Below are 16,203 nucleotides of genomic sequence, written 5' to 3'. Positions count from 1 at the left end.
TTGGAAGTCTTTGACTTTGACATTTCAAGCACACCTGTGTGCTGTTGCCCTCGAGAGGAGTGATGTAAAATAGGGTGCAACTATCAATTCTTTTCTTCGCGATTATTCTATCAATTACTTTTCCGATTAATCGAATAATCGAGAAGCGTGTTTTTAAAAATATATACTGTACGTGTATTTTTTTATATTTCAATGAATCGATTAACCACGTAAGCCCTATTTTATACTTCATCACACAACAGTGTCATGCTAATAGCAGATCTACAAGCTCACATCACAATGTGATGCGCTGTGAGGTTGTAGAAATTTAAGGTTTATGAAATGTTTTAGATTTTTTTTGCCTTAATGACATGCCCAAAATGGGGATTGATTATTAATTGATTCTTTTATTAAATTATCAATGAAGGGAAAGTCTCCCACAAATGACATGCTCTTTTGTTCTTCCTTCCTTAAACCTAATTCATATTTCATACTTAATTTGTTCTATTCTTATAGTATAAATTAGCCCCTCAGCAGTCTTACCACACTGATTAATTCAGTAACACCATCAATAGTGTGAAACATAAAACATCCAATGATAATAACGATTGAAACTTGCTTTGTCTTAAAAGTCAAGCAAATGCAACTTGAAAGCAACCCTTAAAACAATGGTCAATATTGCTCATTCTTAATTAATCAACTAAAGTCCAAGTCAATATCTGAAGTAATTTGTTCAATATCAGTGGTTGAAAAGGTCTGATCCAGAGACCGCTTGGTATACTCCATATCCTCTCTCTGTTAGTCTTGCAGTCAATCACACCATATAACAGCTGTATGCTCCATTCACTTCAGCAGCACACTAATAAGTCATTACAATAATGATTGCCAGCAACCAACAAAAGAGCAGCGAGGAGGAAAAGGAGAAAGAGGCAAAGTGCTGACATGTGGACTAAGGTGTGCCAGCGTAGGAAAATGTGCCCATGTAAGCATGTGAATGGTAGGGTGTCTGGGTACACTCTCTTCTGTCTGGTTCCTGCTGAAGTAAGTATGTACTGTTCTATAACAGGTGAGAACCCTCTGTGAGAAGGTGAGCTGCCATCTATATCCTGGCGTTTTGTCCAGGTGGATAACAGCTGTCTGTCTACATGGCCAACTGTGTTTGCAATATGTGCACACATGTGCCACCTAACCACCATCACTATTTCTGGACGTTGATCATAATTATTCTTACGAAAATATTTGCCATCCACTAACCAACCTAGAATAGGAAATTATTCTGAAATGAATACTGAAATGACTGTCAATGCCTTGAATTACCAGTGAATATCTTCATTTCAATCTGTCAAATCTTAAACCACATAGTGTCCTAGGGACAAACATTCAGCGAGATCTACAAGCTCAACACGCTTGTTTTTCGACTATTTTCCGCAAAGCGATTTGTTGTAGAGGGAAAAAGGAGGGGACCAGCTACCCCTGGGGGACACCAGTCAACTAAATATATATTGTATGGTTTATTTTTAATAAAATCCTCAAAGGAAATTTGCATATCCTCATATGTCATACACTGCAATGTAAAGGCTTTAATAATTAACATCCTTTACGTCATCATATTCCTTCTTCCATTGCCCTATAGATGGGTTTCCCGTTTGTAAACATTGAGGATGATGCGCGCGCAGTGGAGGGAAGAGCCTGTAGAGGGCGCTATTACCCGCAGCATCTCTGGCCACTGTACATTGATAAAATAAATGGTCTTCACCGGGTTTAATGAAAGTAGATTAAATGATGCAGTTTGTAATATCTTCTTTACTCAATAAAAATGATTTGTCGGAAGTTGGATCTGTCTGTATATAATAGCAGCATTATGCCTATTCTGCCTATAATAGCAGCATTATGCCTATCTAAATCCCGAAAATAACAATAGAGTGAATGGCACTTCCGGGTCGTTCTACCTCCCGCATGCGCAGAATGCACACTCTGCTCTGTGATGACGTCGCGCGGAAACCCATCTATGCGTTCTTATGAACACCCACAACCCCAAAACATTGGGCCCGATTCACTAAGCTGGTCGTAATATCAGTGTAAATATGGGTGTAAATAAAATGTCTAAAGGAGGGTGTATTTTCTCTCATATCTATCTATGACGGAGGTAGGCCGTGTCTCGTGGAGGAGAAATATCAAAGTTATTAAAATTAGAAGACCTTTCCAATCATTGTCTGTGTAGTAACTAAAACAAACAGCCATTATGTGGTTTTATGAGATTTATGAGATTTCCCAGCATTGAAAAGCTATACGTAATAGCCCCCTGTTCTTGTAATAGCCCTCAACCATTGTAAGCTACATAAATCCATCACAGATATGAATGGGACTGTCAGCTTATGATAAAAATAGGCTACATGTCATTTAAGAAGCTCTTTTTATGAAACTCATATACGCTGCATAAAAAATAAGAAATGACTGTATAGTCCTTCTATTTATCACCAGCTGTCTGTACACTATCCTTTAGAAAATGCACATTTATCCATGCAGTTTAACTATCTTTTACAAATGAAAAATATTTAGAAGGGTTTAATATACTATTATATTAACTAATACAGCGGCTACTGTATTAGTAATCTAGAGGCTATTTCCTCTAAGGCATGTGGCAAAATAAGGTTGCCGTTAATTGACTCATGATGTGAATATCTCTATAATTCTGAGAGATCTGAGATTTGGTTTGACCTTATTCTGTAATCTAGAGGAGATGTTTCAACAGCCACATTCTGTTATAAAATTAAATCAACTTTATAAGACAGCATGAGTCCATAAAATGGTTGCATATCGGCACAGTACTCTGTGTGTGTGTGTGTGTGTGTGTGTTAAAAAAAAAATCTATGGTAGCCTAGGGCCCTAGGCACGTGCACAAGTTGGTTGTGACTTGTGACAGGCTTTCAAATAGCCGGCCTCTCCAAAAGGAGGGCCAAGCAGTTACTGCTCAGTATCAGCTATTATAGGAAGCCGTTCAATTTGTTTCCTGGCTTTATCCATGGTTGATGTCTGCAGTGTCTGACAAGTATGTCAACTACATGTTCTGTCGTCTTTAGGCACTTTGTAACTGACCGTTTTCCTATTGTCTGACTGCATTGGCCGTGTTTACATCCTTTGTACAAGGAGTTCTTGTACTTCTGTTTATGAAGACATAAATACATATTTCAAATTTCAAAAGTGTGTGTGTGTGTGTGTGTGTGTGTGTGTGTGTGTGTGTGTGTGTGTGTGTGTGTGTGTGTGTGTGTGTGTGTGTGTGTGTGTGTGTGTGTGTGTGTGTGTGCGTGCGTGCGTGCGTGCGTGCGTGCGTGCGTGCGTGCGTGCGTGCGTGCGTGCGTGCGTGTGTGCGAGCACAGCTAATCTCACAAGCTAATCTCACAAACCAATCAGCATCAAACTTTCCGTGCACACTACTAGTATGCCATGGAAGACACACCACCCCGCTTTATGTTTTGGCCTATAAGTCTTGAACCGTAGCTCATACAATCAAAATGTATTTTCTCTGAATTCCTTGGATCATGATTCATGATGCAACTCACCATATAGGCCACACCCATTTCTACCTATAACTAGATTTTCCAACATTTTGCATTTTATTCCAAATACACCCCCCCTAAATAACACCCCCTAAACGCTATATAAAGGCAGGTTTTTTATGCCATTGGCATTGACTTTGGCACATGCCCTAGACATTGAGATATCATGACCCCCAAAAAAGTCTGTAAGAACTTCAGCACTGTTAAATAATATATATATATATATATATTATATATATTTTTTTCTTTCAAATTTTTATCGCACGATTTTGTAACCCATATTTTTTTCACCCAGTGCCAATTGCCTATGTAATCCTGGGCGCTACTCTCCCTCTGCCAGACTGTTAAATAATCATAAACAACAGTAAACAAGCTTGCACAAAATAATGTGCAAGCTTCCCACAGGATAGAACGGATGGAGGACATTTCGGCAGGAGTGATTTGTGACAGAAGGGTGAGAGACAAGATGTATAAGACGATAGTGAGACCATACGGCTTGGAAACAGTAGCACTGACAAAAAGACAGGTGGAGCTGGAGGTGGCAACTCCACCTCCACCGGATGCTACGATTCTCAATAGGAGTGACAAAGAGGGACAAGATCAGAAATGACTACATTCGAGGGTCATGCCATATAAAAGAGATTATTGGATGTGCATAGGAGGGGTGAGGGGTGGGAGAAGGATGCTGAAGATGGAGCTGCCAGGCAAGAGGAGAAGAGAAAGGCCAGTAGAAGAAGTAGAAGAAAGAATATAGGGAAATCGAAAACCCAGCAATGGCAAAACATTAACATTTGTGATGCTGCAAATGCGATGTCAGTAGAAGGACACACTACAGAGTAGATAGTGTGAACACACACACACAGTATCATCCAAGGGTTTTTTGTATTTTGTCAATAGACCTTAGTATTTCTTTAGCTCACAAATGTAATAATGATCTGATCATTACATAATGATCTAAATTTGATTATATGATATTGATGCATTTTTTATGGTCCTCAAATTTTAAACGTATAGCTTCCTTGCATTGGACAATTTGGACTGTGAAAGCAAGAGGTTTCTTTCTTGGACTGGATACTAAGATAAATATATAGATATATACGTAAATAGCATTATTGCTAAATGCATGAGGCATGAGTCAAACAGACTTTTGATATTCCATACAATTTTCCTATTTTCCAAAATAAGTTGGAGGGTATTATTTCTTACAACAAATGCCATATATCATGAACAACATCCAATCAACCCCAAATTTGTATTGCATGTTAATGGACGCCATAAATATGATTAGTTGCACTGCAAATAAATTATAAATGGAGCTTCCACAGGTTCTGGCTGCAACCCACCTAACTGGGAATTACATTCCAATCCTGACAAACACATAGATTGTGGTGGTTATAATCCTAAAATGGGCATCAGTTATGCCCATTGCCCAATAATGCCTTTATGTCATTGAGTGAGTCCTTATTCCTTAACATTGTTCATGTGATAGGCTACCAACACAAACTTGGCCTACATGTAAATTTGTTTAATTGACTGAAGTAACTGAGCATTTTCAGCATACCAGTGTTGTTATGAAGGAGACATTAGGCAGATTAATAGCATGACCAAGAGATAATAGAACGGCACAGTGTCAGTCAAAGTCAAAGTTTCCATGTGACTGACTGTCAACTCAACAATGAAACACTTAACCCAATGGCATAATGCAATGTCATAAGGGAAATAGTCTCTACTACATGTTATAGAACACTTAAACCAGTTGGTGGAGCTCTTCCATGTTATCTGGCTGTTGCTGCTTTCCAAACAGGCATGTGTTCATTGTCCCTTTCTGCCAATGCTTAGCTCTCAAACTAAAGCTAGACACGGTAGTGTTTTGCTTCTCTTTTTTTTAAATCTCTAACCTATTTGACTGCAGTAAATAGGCTAATGATGAATAGGATACAAGAAGGCCTTGTATTATCTAGAAATAATTAGTCCTACATTAAAAAATATACTCAAAAATATGTAAAATCTTAGATTTTATGTTCAAATTTGACCATTATTTAGGCTAGTAGCCTATTATCCAACAGAACCTGGTAAACGTGCTCTACCTCATCCTTCATAACAATACCTATTATCTTAAGCAACTTGATCTGAAATGTAAGACTCAATCTCATTGTTTGATTTGCTGCCTGCACATATACTAGTCTGCGGGTCATGTTTGGATTAAATATAAATAATGCTGTATCTTGTTTATCTACAGGAAATACTGTTTTCCTAATATTTGGATAATACATAAATAAACGGTAATGTTGACTGTAGCTATACCCCCCAAGCATAGCCTAAATATAGCAGGCTATGGCTATGGGGTCATTGTAGGCCTAGCCTTCACAAATGAGTTATATGAGATTTCAATAGTAGAGAGGTCAGGGCACAGGTTAAATAAATACAATTAAACAGTAGGCTACTTTAAATATATTTGAACTCTTTAAGGCTATGGTACCTACAATGATGATGTTGGCCAAAGTAAAGTTATGTAATGTTAATAATGTTTATTAAGTAATGTTATTATATTAGCCTACATTGTTCTTAGCTTTTTCCTTTTCTACCCCAGATTTGAACCCGGTTTCCTGCGCAAGTGCTGATTTTTTTTTTACCATTTAGCTAATAGAGCCAGCCTGCTTGCTCAGGGGATAAATTGAATCTTGACCCTTCAGGTCAATTTTTTTGGTCAGATTCTGTGTCTATAGGTGAGACATGACCTTTGACACGATCTAAACGTCTCAATGCAGAGCAGATAGACAAAATACAACCACCCCAATTGTATGAGTTATATTGTTATACCATACAGATTGGTTTTTCAGATTACATTTTATTAATTAAAAAAAAGTTACATGGTGCCGTTTGAAATGGAATCCAAAGACAGTCACCAAACTGAAAATAAATCCCCATATCCAAACAATGCTCTGCCTGACACACCTGACATCTGAAGCATCCTATCTCACAATCATCTATAAACATAGGACACACACAGTCAGACACCTGCATTATTTGCTTCAGATAATCAAGAGGGCAGATTAGATTTTTAAAAAAGAAGAAAATAGATGTATGCAGTCTTTTTTACTGCAATAGTCTGATATCCCCAACTACCCAAGAAGTACCCCCAAAATACAGGTTGTCTTGTATTTTAATTTTTTTTTGTCATTGTGAAAAGAAAACGAAAACTTGACATGTTTGTCTAAATAAAAATTTATTTAAAAAAGAAAATAAATACCAGACAGGACATATTCTTTTTATAGCTGCATCGGTTAATCAAAAAATAGATCAAATAGATAGATCAAATCAATCGTTTGCCCGATTTGTGAATCTGGTTGGCGTGAACCGCATGTGTGTGGGAGACTGGGAGGGAGTCAGTCGTAGAAACCCCATACCATATTTTAGGTTTTGCCTGTACAGTCGTAAAGCCACAATCCAAACTTCCGTTGGTAGACAGATACTCCACACCCTGTTTTCCGGGGAGCCGTGCACACAGATCCAGCCCTTCTTCCATGCGCTGCTGCGTCTCCGTTCTGTTCGTGAGCAGGAGGTGGCTGCGCTGCGGTGGCGTTTCTACTCCGATCTGAGTCGGATCTTCATATCTTTCCTATTGTCGCTAATTCTCGGGTTTTTAACGCGTTTGCCACACATCGGAATAGATCGAATAGGTGTATTATCGTGTATTAGCGCGCGTTTTGCCTGTGCCGGTGCCGCCGTGGCAATGGATTGATCCTAGTTTTCCTTCGACTCCCCCCAACAAGCCTCGACCAAGTTGAGAAAACACTCTTAACCTGCGGTTTCTTTCCGAACGAACCAGCTACATGTTTCATCCGGACACTTTTAAAAGTCGCTGGTTCCGGATGTTTCTGTATATTTCGTAGGTGAGAGATTGAACTTTATTTTTTTTTCCTTTATTGTGTCCTGGGAGTGTATTTCAGGAGGTGGCCGAGGATATTATAAAAAACACGGATTTTGCCCGGGGTTCGAGAAGCCTGCAAAGATTTCTTTTTTGAAAAGTGATGGCCGAGCGGGGAGCACGGTCGCCCCTCTCTCTCCTCTGTCTCACCTTTCTCTACACGGCGACCAGTGTGGCAACAAGGCATGTCGACAAAGGTAAGGCGTTCACAACATTGGTCTCTAGAATGCAACATGTTATTGTTTGAAATGCCCCGTTAAAAGTTACAATGTATCACGAGTTGGTAAACCTTGGAATGCAAGTTATTAGCTCCAAAGGCAACAGACATGCTACAGTTTCAAGGTACCCAAGCTATGTTGTTTCAACTGAGAACATAACATCTTACGTTTTCCAAATGCACACTGCTTTGGTGTAAGAGGTAATTATTGGCTAAAATACCTTCCTATGTTCCTACAATGCTGCACTCTTTCTGTCTAAAGTCCCTATTGTCTGCTGAGGTGTTCTATCGGCCATGTCTACAGGTTTTTGGATTTGAATCTTTATGCCATCTGATCTGCCTATTAATACCTCACTGACGTTTTCACTAAGGCGCACTGGGATTTTTTTTTTGTTATTTGCCAATTAAAATGGCATTTATTCTATTGGAATCGGCTATGTCTGCCATTGTAATCATATAACTGAGAAGGGTGGCACCTGGGTCTGTGAAAATCACTGTCTGAAGCTGAAGAGTCACTCATTAGGGCTCACTGTCAAGTATTAAGCGAGCATCATCAGTCCAGCAGACATCTCATTACCTAGGCGTCAATACATGTTTAGCTGATGGATAAACGGTACACAATTCATTTGCTTCTGTTAATCGTTTAGAACGAGCAGAGAGTAGCACGTAGTGTGTAATGTGTACAGTCTTTTGAAATGTATGTGCATTGGTGGTATTGCTTTGGTGAATTTAGACCCCCCCCCCTCGATTTACTTTGTTATGCAAGTCTTAAAGTTAAATTAATTCAAGTACTACTAACTTGGCTCCAGTCTTCGACATAGTCTACTTTAATCACTCCAGTAAGTACATGAGTGAGTCACTGAGAGAATGATGAAAAGAAATAGCATGCACTTTCACCCGTTAGATTAGAATAAACAACACGTTTCTTGACCACATACCTCATCGTGGCAAATTAATGTTTTAACATAAAGATTTCCATTCAACAACCCAGTCCATCAGTGAAAGTAGTAGTTGAATTGACTGTAAATAATGCTTAAATGTTTAATGGTTTTGTGATAGGCCAAATCTGGGGGGGGGGGTTACTGTACAGGTTACAAGAATGTGGAGAGAAGATGGGTCTTCAAGTGATGGACCACAGCTAGCTAGCTGTTGAGCTGTTGCGTGTGGAGAGTGATAAAAGACCCTCTCCTCCATGTGGTAGAAGGGAAGGGGAGAGGAGAAAGAGAGGAAAAAAAAGCCCCTCCTTGGCTTTGCTAGAGATCAGTACAAAAGAGAAATGGGGGTAGGGTGAAACAGGCCGACTGTCTGGAAAGTAATAAAACCAGGAGATTAAGGGGAGCGGGGAGTTCCTTTGGGAGCTCTGATTGATTCCAGAGAATTGGACTGGGACCCACACGCGGAGAGAGTCTCAAATTACTAATTGTGGGGTCCCCCTCACTGAAAATATCTGTTTATTCGAAACACATTTCTTTGAGGTCCACAGTCCTTAGCAAAGTGGAACCATGGCCAGAACTTGTTTTTATCAAAGTTGGCAGAGTTGCAACCCTAGCTTAAAAGAGTTTCAATCCATCTCCTCCTTATGCTCATGTCTGCCTCTGGGGACGGGCATAATGAATATGCATAGTTTTTGTTTAAACAACCTGAAAGGTTCTGCCACATATTGAGGAGTCAAACCCTTACACATTGCTGCTATGCATCCATTCTCCTCTCTCAGCTCAAAAGAGTTTACTAAACTCTTTTCAATTCCTCTGAAAGTTTTTCTTTGTAAACAACTCCTTGTCAAATGAGTGTAAAATCCATTTAGGCTCCTATCTTATCTCTCTAATCCTTCTTGGAGGGAATTGCGCACTGATTGTCTCCCAGCAGACAATGCAAATAGCTTGCTGAAACGTAAACATTTGGCAACCCTTTCTGCTCCCACAGACCACTCTCATGGGTTTTATCCTCTCAGACCACCTTGGATGCACTGTGGCACAGACATTAAAAACAAACAACAACCAGTGTTTTCTTTGCTACATTTAAATCCCTGTATGTGAGGCAGGTGGATTCAAATATATATATATATATATATATATATATATATATATATATATATATATATATTTCACCTGTTTATTATGTGGCCATTCATAATTGTTCTTTGTAATTATTCAAACTTGTTCTATGTCTCCAACTTGTCGGAACGTCTCCAACCCACTCAGACCCAACGGCCGCATCCGATCAAATACATCGGCTGCTGGTCGAGACACCACCAATTGTTTAATAGTCCCAAGAAAACTGCAGTATAGCACTGTCTATCAACAATATAATTTACAGAGGGAGGCTACTTGTTCAGCACCGGTGCTCAGAGCAACAATCCAATAACATCCACATTCTTGTCAGGATGACACAGTTGACCTGGAGACTCAACTGCTGTCTCTCCCATATATTACAATGTTTTCTGATCTTTTATTTATAGGTTGCAATTGCTCATGAAGTCCTAATGACCTCTCTCCACTGAGAGATGGATAATTGCACACTTGGCCAAGTGTTTGATTCATCTGTTTCACTAATGAAACCCCTCCTATTAGGAGATGCTAGTTTCGAGGGATATCGAGAGACTGAGGTTTTAGCTTCAGCTAAAATTGGAAATTGGAAAATGCTTTGTATCATTTCAGTGGGCTATGCTTTTGTGCAGTCAAAATGTCAGTGGCCCTTTATTGACTTAATTTACAATAACCTCTGTAGCAGTTTTTGTTGTAATTGGCAGGAGGTGAGGCTTATCAATATCCCTGAATGAATGGCATTACATCTGCTGTTGCATCTTTTCAGTGGTCAGAGTTCACTAGAACCACCTGTGGGAGCTGGTTTTAGTGTCTGTTGTAGCAAACTGAACAGCTCTTTTTCTAAGTGGACATCTCAATTTGTTAGATTTAATTTAATCTTCTTGATAGTATGATTTGGTATGTGATTGTAGTCATGAGTTTCTCTATATTTGTAGAGGATACTGAAACTACAACAAGATATGCAGTGAATCATCTACCATATTTGAATCTTTCTTTGTAGTGATGCACCGAAATGAAAATTATTGGCGGAAACCGAAAATGTTCTTTGTACCATTGAAGTCATGCCTGTGACACTGTTGTGTTTACTAACCTTACCAATTTGTTGTAGCATTGCTGTCAATCATGACTGTGACTCAGTTGTGTGTTTACTAACTTTGTCTCCCTCTCGCCTGCCCTAGTGTTCCTCCCTCATTAATGTTGCATTGATGCACTTGATGCAGGTAAAGAGTCTCTCTGTTGTCCACCCATCAATGTCACTTAAACACTGCAATAGTTTATACTTACTTATCCACCTGTTAAATTCTTGTTGTTTGTCTGGCGTTGAATAATTTTCACACCAGATGGATACAAATAATCAGGTCATTTGAATTGCAGGAAGCTGCTGTTTTTTGCGTGTTTTGCGCTCATTAATTCATGTCTGTCTGTCTGTCTGTCCCGGGTATAACTCGGGCACCGTCTGACCACGGACGACTTCAAACTTGGCTTGTGTGTCCCATATATGTGCAGTGATCAGACCAACGGTTTCCAAAAAACACTATCTGTCTGTCTGCGGGTTTGTGGAGGACGCAGTGAATCTATGTGTGTTTGGGAGGTGTGTGAGCACCGGCTTCCCTGATTGGCCTACCCGATCCGTCGACTTAGCTGATTGGCTGGGTTTCACGTCATATATTCGCGCCACTATTTACCCTGAGACCTCTACATGTTGGCTTGGCAAGGTGTGATGTTTGTGTCTGAGCTGTGTTGATTGAAGCTTTTATCAGAACGCATGTATAACGCATGTAATATCCATAATAACTCCTAGATGAAAATAATGAGAATAACATCCTGTTAGCCTCATAAAACATATCATGTAACAACATTGCCATTATGCATGACTGCGGTCCCAGTTAATGCATCTCTTTTGCATAGCAGTTTCACGTCCTGGCTTACAAAGACAGAAGAGGAGCCAAGCTTCTGTTGTCTCATGTTCTAATCAATGCATGCCTCTCAGAATTGTGGCATGACGTCAGCAAATATGTGTATGAAGTAAAATATCCAAAATTGCACAAGTTTTCAAGAAGAGGTTTTTATGGAGTGACTCTGCAGTAGTCTAGCTCTGTCTATGAGGATTTGTCTGTCTGTCCGTCTGTGTCCGGAGCTAATCTTGCAAACCACTGGACCGATCACCACCACATTTCTTGTGCACAGAATTGCACACTGCCAGAGTAGGCTACAGAAATACCTCCACAAATGTTCTCGGGCTCTGATTGGGCTGAAACCTTGACCAAATTTGGAGTCATCTTATGTCGTAGATCATGACTGACATCATAGGTTGGCCACATGAAGTCGGAGTGCCACCCCATACCCATGTGATCCCGCAGTCCACATTATATATTTTTGGGCGGTGAAACCGCCCCTATAAGTGAGATTTGGAAAAATGTACATTTTCCTGCGCTGTGATCTGGGCCCAGGAAATTAGTAGAATTATCCAGCGCTGTGATTGGCCAATCACAGCCTATTCAGGACTGTGACTGGCCAGTGTCACATGACACATGTGCATAGCCCTATATAAGCAACCATAACTTGAAAAAAACCAAAATTTGGTTTTTTTCAAGTTATGGTTTTGTCCATCATAAAGAGTGTTTCAATAAATGTATTTATCCTTTGTACATGATTGATCGACTCCATTCAGTATTGTGATTAGCTAGCAAGACACCGCCCACTTCACACAGGGTGTGATTTTTTAATTTCACCTGGCATTCAATTCAACCCAAATAATCGATAGGTTTGGTGGTGGTTCCAATTGAGTATTTACGCAAGGCGAGCTCGGCAAGACATTCAGGACTTGACCTAAAATGTTCCTAAAACGTTCTTTTGGTTCTGCTGCCCGTGCCGTTGTCGTCGTGTCTGCTGCCATTGGCGTCAGCTGCAGAGGATTATGACACATACAATCTGTGCTTGTCAGATGAGCCTAGCCTAATGAGAGCTAGGCTTTATTTTATACTGAACCCGCCCTTACCCTTTCCATGATAGCCCTGCATAACAAGAAAATGAAAAGGGGGAATTGTTTGCAAATCTTCTTGCCTGAAGCTAGAGAATCAAGCTTGATTTTTCCAGAATATTCTTTTGTTAAGGATATGAAACGTACTATGGATGTTTCTACACCTGAGGGAATCCTGTCAATGTCACTTTTGCATCTAAAGGACATGTGGGTTTACACTGCGTTCACCATGTCTTGGCTTTACACTTGGTAAATGGTGCATTTATATAGCGCTTTTATCCAAAGCGCTTTACTTTGTGCATTACATTCACCCATTCACACACACATTCACGCACTGATGGCGGTGGAAACCATGCAAGGCATCAACCTGCTCATCGGGAGCAATTAGGGGTTCAGCGGCTTGCTCAAGGACACTTCGACACTAACTCTGGGGGAGCCCGGGATCGAATTGGGAACCTCGCGGTTCCCAGTCCCATCCGGCCACTCTACCCCTGAGCCACTGCCACTTAACTAATATACAGCTTAATAAGTTATTACACATGGGAAATATATATAATTACTGTAATTTAGCTTATATTAGCATATCATTATATGGTTATTATAAAATTTCATTCCTGGCAGATTTTTTTTTCATAAATTAAGAAACAAATATTCTCCATGTTAGGTTATTAATTACCTTAATTTTACTCCAATGAACCTTCAGGAGTACCGCCCTCCGCAGTTCACAGACATGAAGTTATCCTCCACCATGCTTTTGGATGCCATCCAGGGTGTGAAGGATTGACCTGAATATTAATAGCTGCCTCAGCTGCAGAGTTGAATAAACAAAATCATAAAGGTGCACATTCATCAAAGACAAATGTATGAGCATTTTAAAAGAGGAGAAGAATCTGTCTTATTTCCATTGTCATTGTTTTTGGGGGGGGTCATTGCCCAATTTGGCTAGTTCAATTTGAACCTTGTTAACCCTGACCCAGTTAGTCATAATTCTTTTGATGGATCTTCTGTGTCCTAACAATGCAAGGGCAGGCCGGGGCTGACCTAATTTGCTGACCAAATTAACTTGTATTGTTTGATTTTCTTCTAAACCTCACTCATCCTCGTCTTCACTCACTGGTTGTGTGAGTGTGACACCATATTCTTGTTCAGACAGTACAGTCTCAATTGCTCATGTATCTCTCTCTCTCACACACACACACACACACACACACACACACACACACACACACACACACACACACACACACACACACACACACACACACACACACACACACACACACACACACACACACACACACACACACACACTCTCACTTCAGTCAGTCAAAGGAGCACTTCATGTGCTGGAGGGGTGTGGGCAGTCAGTCACAGAGAGAGGATTGTGAACGCTGCTCAAACAAGCTGCCTCCCATCGTCTTGTGCCTGGCCCTGTGGCTTTTGGCAGCTTCAGATATGGTGGGATGTGTATGTTTGTACGGGTATTTGTATAGGCGTGTGCCACCCATCTGGGGATGAGCAGCTGTTTTTATCAGGGAGGTTCAGAGAGTTTCCTAGTTTAAAAAAAGGTGTTTGTTTACGTAGTTTAACTGCGAGGGTGGTGAGAAATGTGGGTATTATTCTTTGTTCATTCACTGTACGTCAATGTGTTCTTACGCAGTTAACCGGCTTTGTCACATCAGTGTGTGTTGAGCTTGCAAAACAAAAGAGGGAGTTCTAGCTTTGCAACAATTTTGATTATGCCACATTTTTATAGGCGAGATCCCTTTTAGCAAAATTATTACAAATTATAGATGTGCACACAGCTGTGAAGAGACATTGTGTTGCTCTGGTAGGGCTGGGCACAAATATTTAAAAATAAATACAAATAATCATCAGTAATGCTTACATAATAACTAATTGGGTAAAGGCCTATAATAGAACCGCTAGAACAGAAATCTGGGGTAGAAGAGGAAAGTGCGTCTTTAAGTTATTAAAACCAGGAAAAAACTACACTTTGGCCATATTTATTACGATATGCAAAATCCCAGACGATATCTAGTCTTGTATCACCTATTATAATATTGATATATTGCCCAGCACTATGTTTGGGTGTATAAGTTACAGTTGTTTCCTCCTCCTTTTTTTTATGTGGGCAGTTTGACAACTCAAGAGTTTGTTTGCCTTTGTAGTCAAATATACATGTAAACCACTACACTACACTTTTAGCCATGGCAGGCCTAGTTAAAATAAAATAGAGAAAGAAAAGAAGAAAGTGTCAAAATGGCGTCAGTACATTTCCATGGCACTCCCCAGACAACTTGAGTTGAATCCACAATTTTCAGACCGATCGTAAGCAAGTGTATGAGTTTACAACTGCAGAGGTTGTTATAAGACTAGCAAAAACGTCTACTTAAAGTAACTAATGGACAACAATAACAAACTACATGCCATCTGCTCCTCCCACAGTTTCACCTGCTGCTATGGTGATCCCTGCAAAACCTTTTTTGTGTGTCTGCTATTGAAACCAAACCAAATTAAATCTTTGAGAAGTGCAGCACAAGATAGAGACTCTTTTGTGCTGTTTGGAGCTCCCATTTGGCATCAAGCTGCACAGAGTGCAGTCGCTTTTTGGTGTTATTGGAGCCTGTTTCTCCTCAACTCGGAGCACAGCTAAAGCTAACAGAGGTCAAAAGAGGCAGCCGAAATGGTGAAATTACGGCTCTAAGCCTTTTTAACGCACTAGCATGATGTAATGGAATTGGCTCTTAAGATTCCTTGGCTCTTTAGAATCATTGTTTTTTTTGGGCCCTTGAATAAAGGTGCTCCTTGAAGCTCCTATATTGATGACTGATTTTCAGTTATTTAGACATGGTCACAACAGCTTTAATATAAAGTAAGCTGTAAGTCTTTTATGAAAAGGGCTTTTTTGTGTGTGCTTATAACAGGATAACCATATGAGGAATTGATTGTCATGCTTTGTGGAGTAGCCATTTGCTGTTGCAAATGTCAAGCTTTAACTGGGACATTGCTACAGTGGAAAACAGTTGCCTCTGGTTGATTGCAGAAACTTTGTCAAGACCATCAAGGAGGCAGATCTCAGTGGGTTCACGCACTACACAATACAGTCCGGAGGGCTATTGTATTGTTTTTGGTAGGGCTGAGCTATCTGGACAAAATGTAATATTTTTTTTGTTGTTAAATGAACACTCAGGATTTTACTGTCAGAAAGTCCCTTCAGAGCAGCAATTAAAATGGACATGTGCTATTTTCCATTATGTTGGAGGCTGTTTTACTTATCTCCAGGTGATGCCATTGTTCTCGATGTGGGTGCAAGAAGGATCGTGCCAGGTCTTTTCAGAATCTTTGGCCCTACATGTCACAGGACAGCTGGGCTCGACTCCCTCAGGTTGATGAAGAAACCGATCACAGCATCTGGGACAACAGTCCCCTGAGCTGTGTCTAAATACAGATATGACCTTCCTCTGCTTGATCTAAGACAGAGACGGGGTGAACAT

The 16,203-nt window shown here is 40.1% G+C and overlaps 1 protein-coding gene across 4 annotated transcripts in view; it reads left to right on the top strand.

Annotated features, from left to right (window-relative positions):
- Window positions 1-7,084: 7,084 nt before the first annotated feature.
- The window catches only part of neo1a (neogenin 1a), a 184,619-nt gene continuing 175,500 nt past the window's right edge, over window positions 7,085-16,203 (top strand). For all 4 annotated transcript variants that reach the window (XM_080438552.1, XM_080438551.1, XM_080438550.1 and 1 more), the window contains exon 1: window positions 7,085-7,661. In XM_080438552.1, coding sequence (XP_080294678.1) covers window positions 7,568-7,661 — 94 coding nt within the window. In that variant the 5' untranslated portion in view covers window positions 7,085-7,567. The remainder of the gene's footprint in view (window positions 7,662-16,203) is intronic.

The sequence above is a fragment of the Gymnoscopelus braueri genome (assembly GCF_963280865.1).
Source record: "Gymnoscopelus braueri genome assembly, chromosome: 1".
NCBI classification, from domain to species: Eukaryota; Metazoa; Chordata; class Actinopteri; order Myctophiformes; family Myctophidae; genus Gymnoscopelus; species Gymnoscopelus braueri.
Note: the sequence above shows the minus strand (reverse complement) of the source record. Positions and strands in the feature narration are given on the sequence as shown.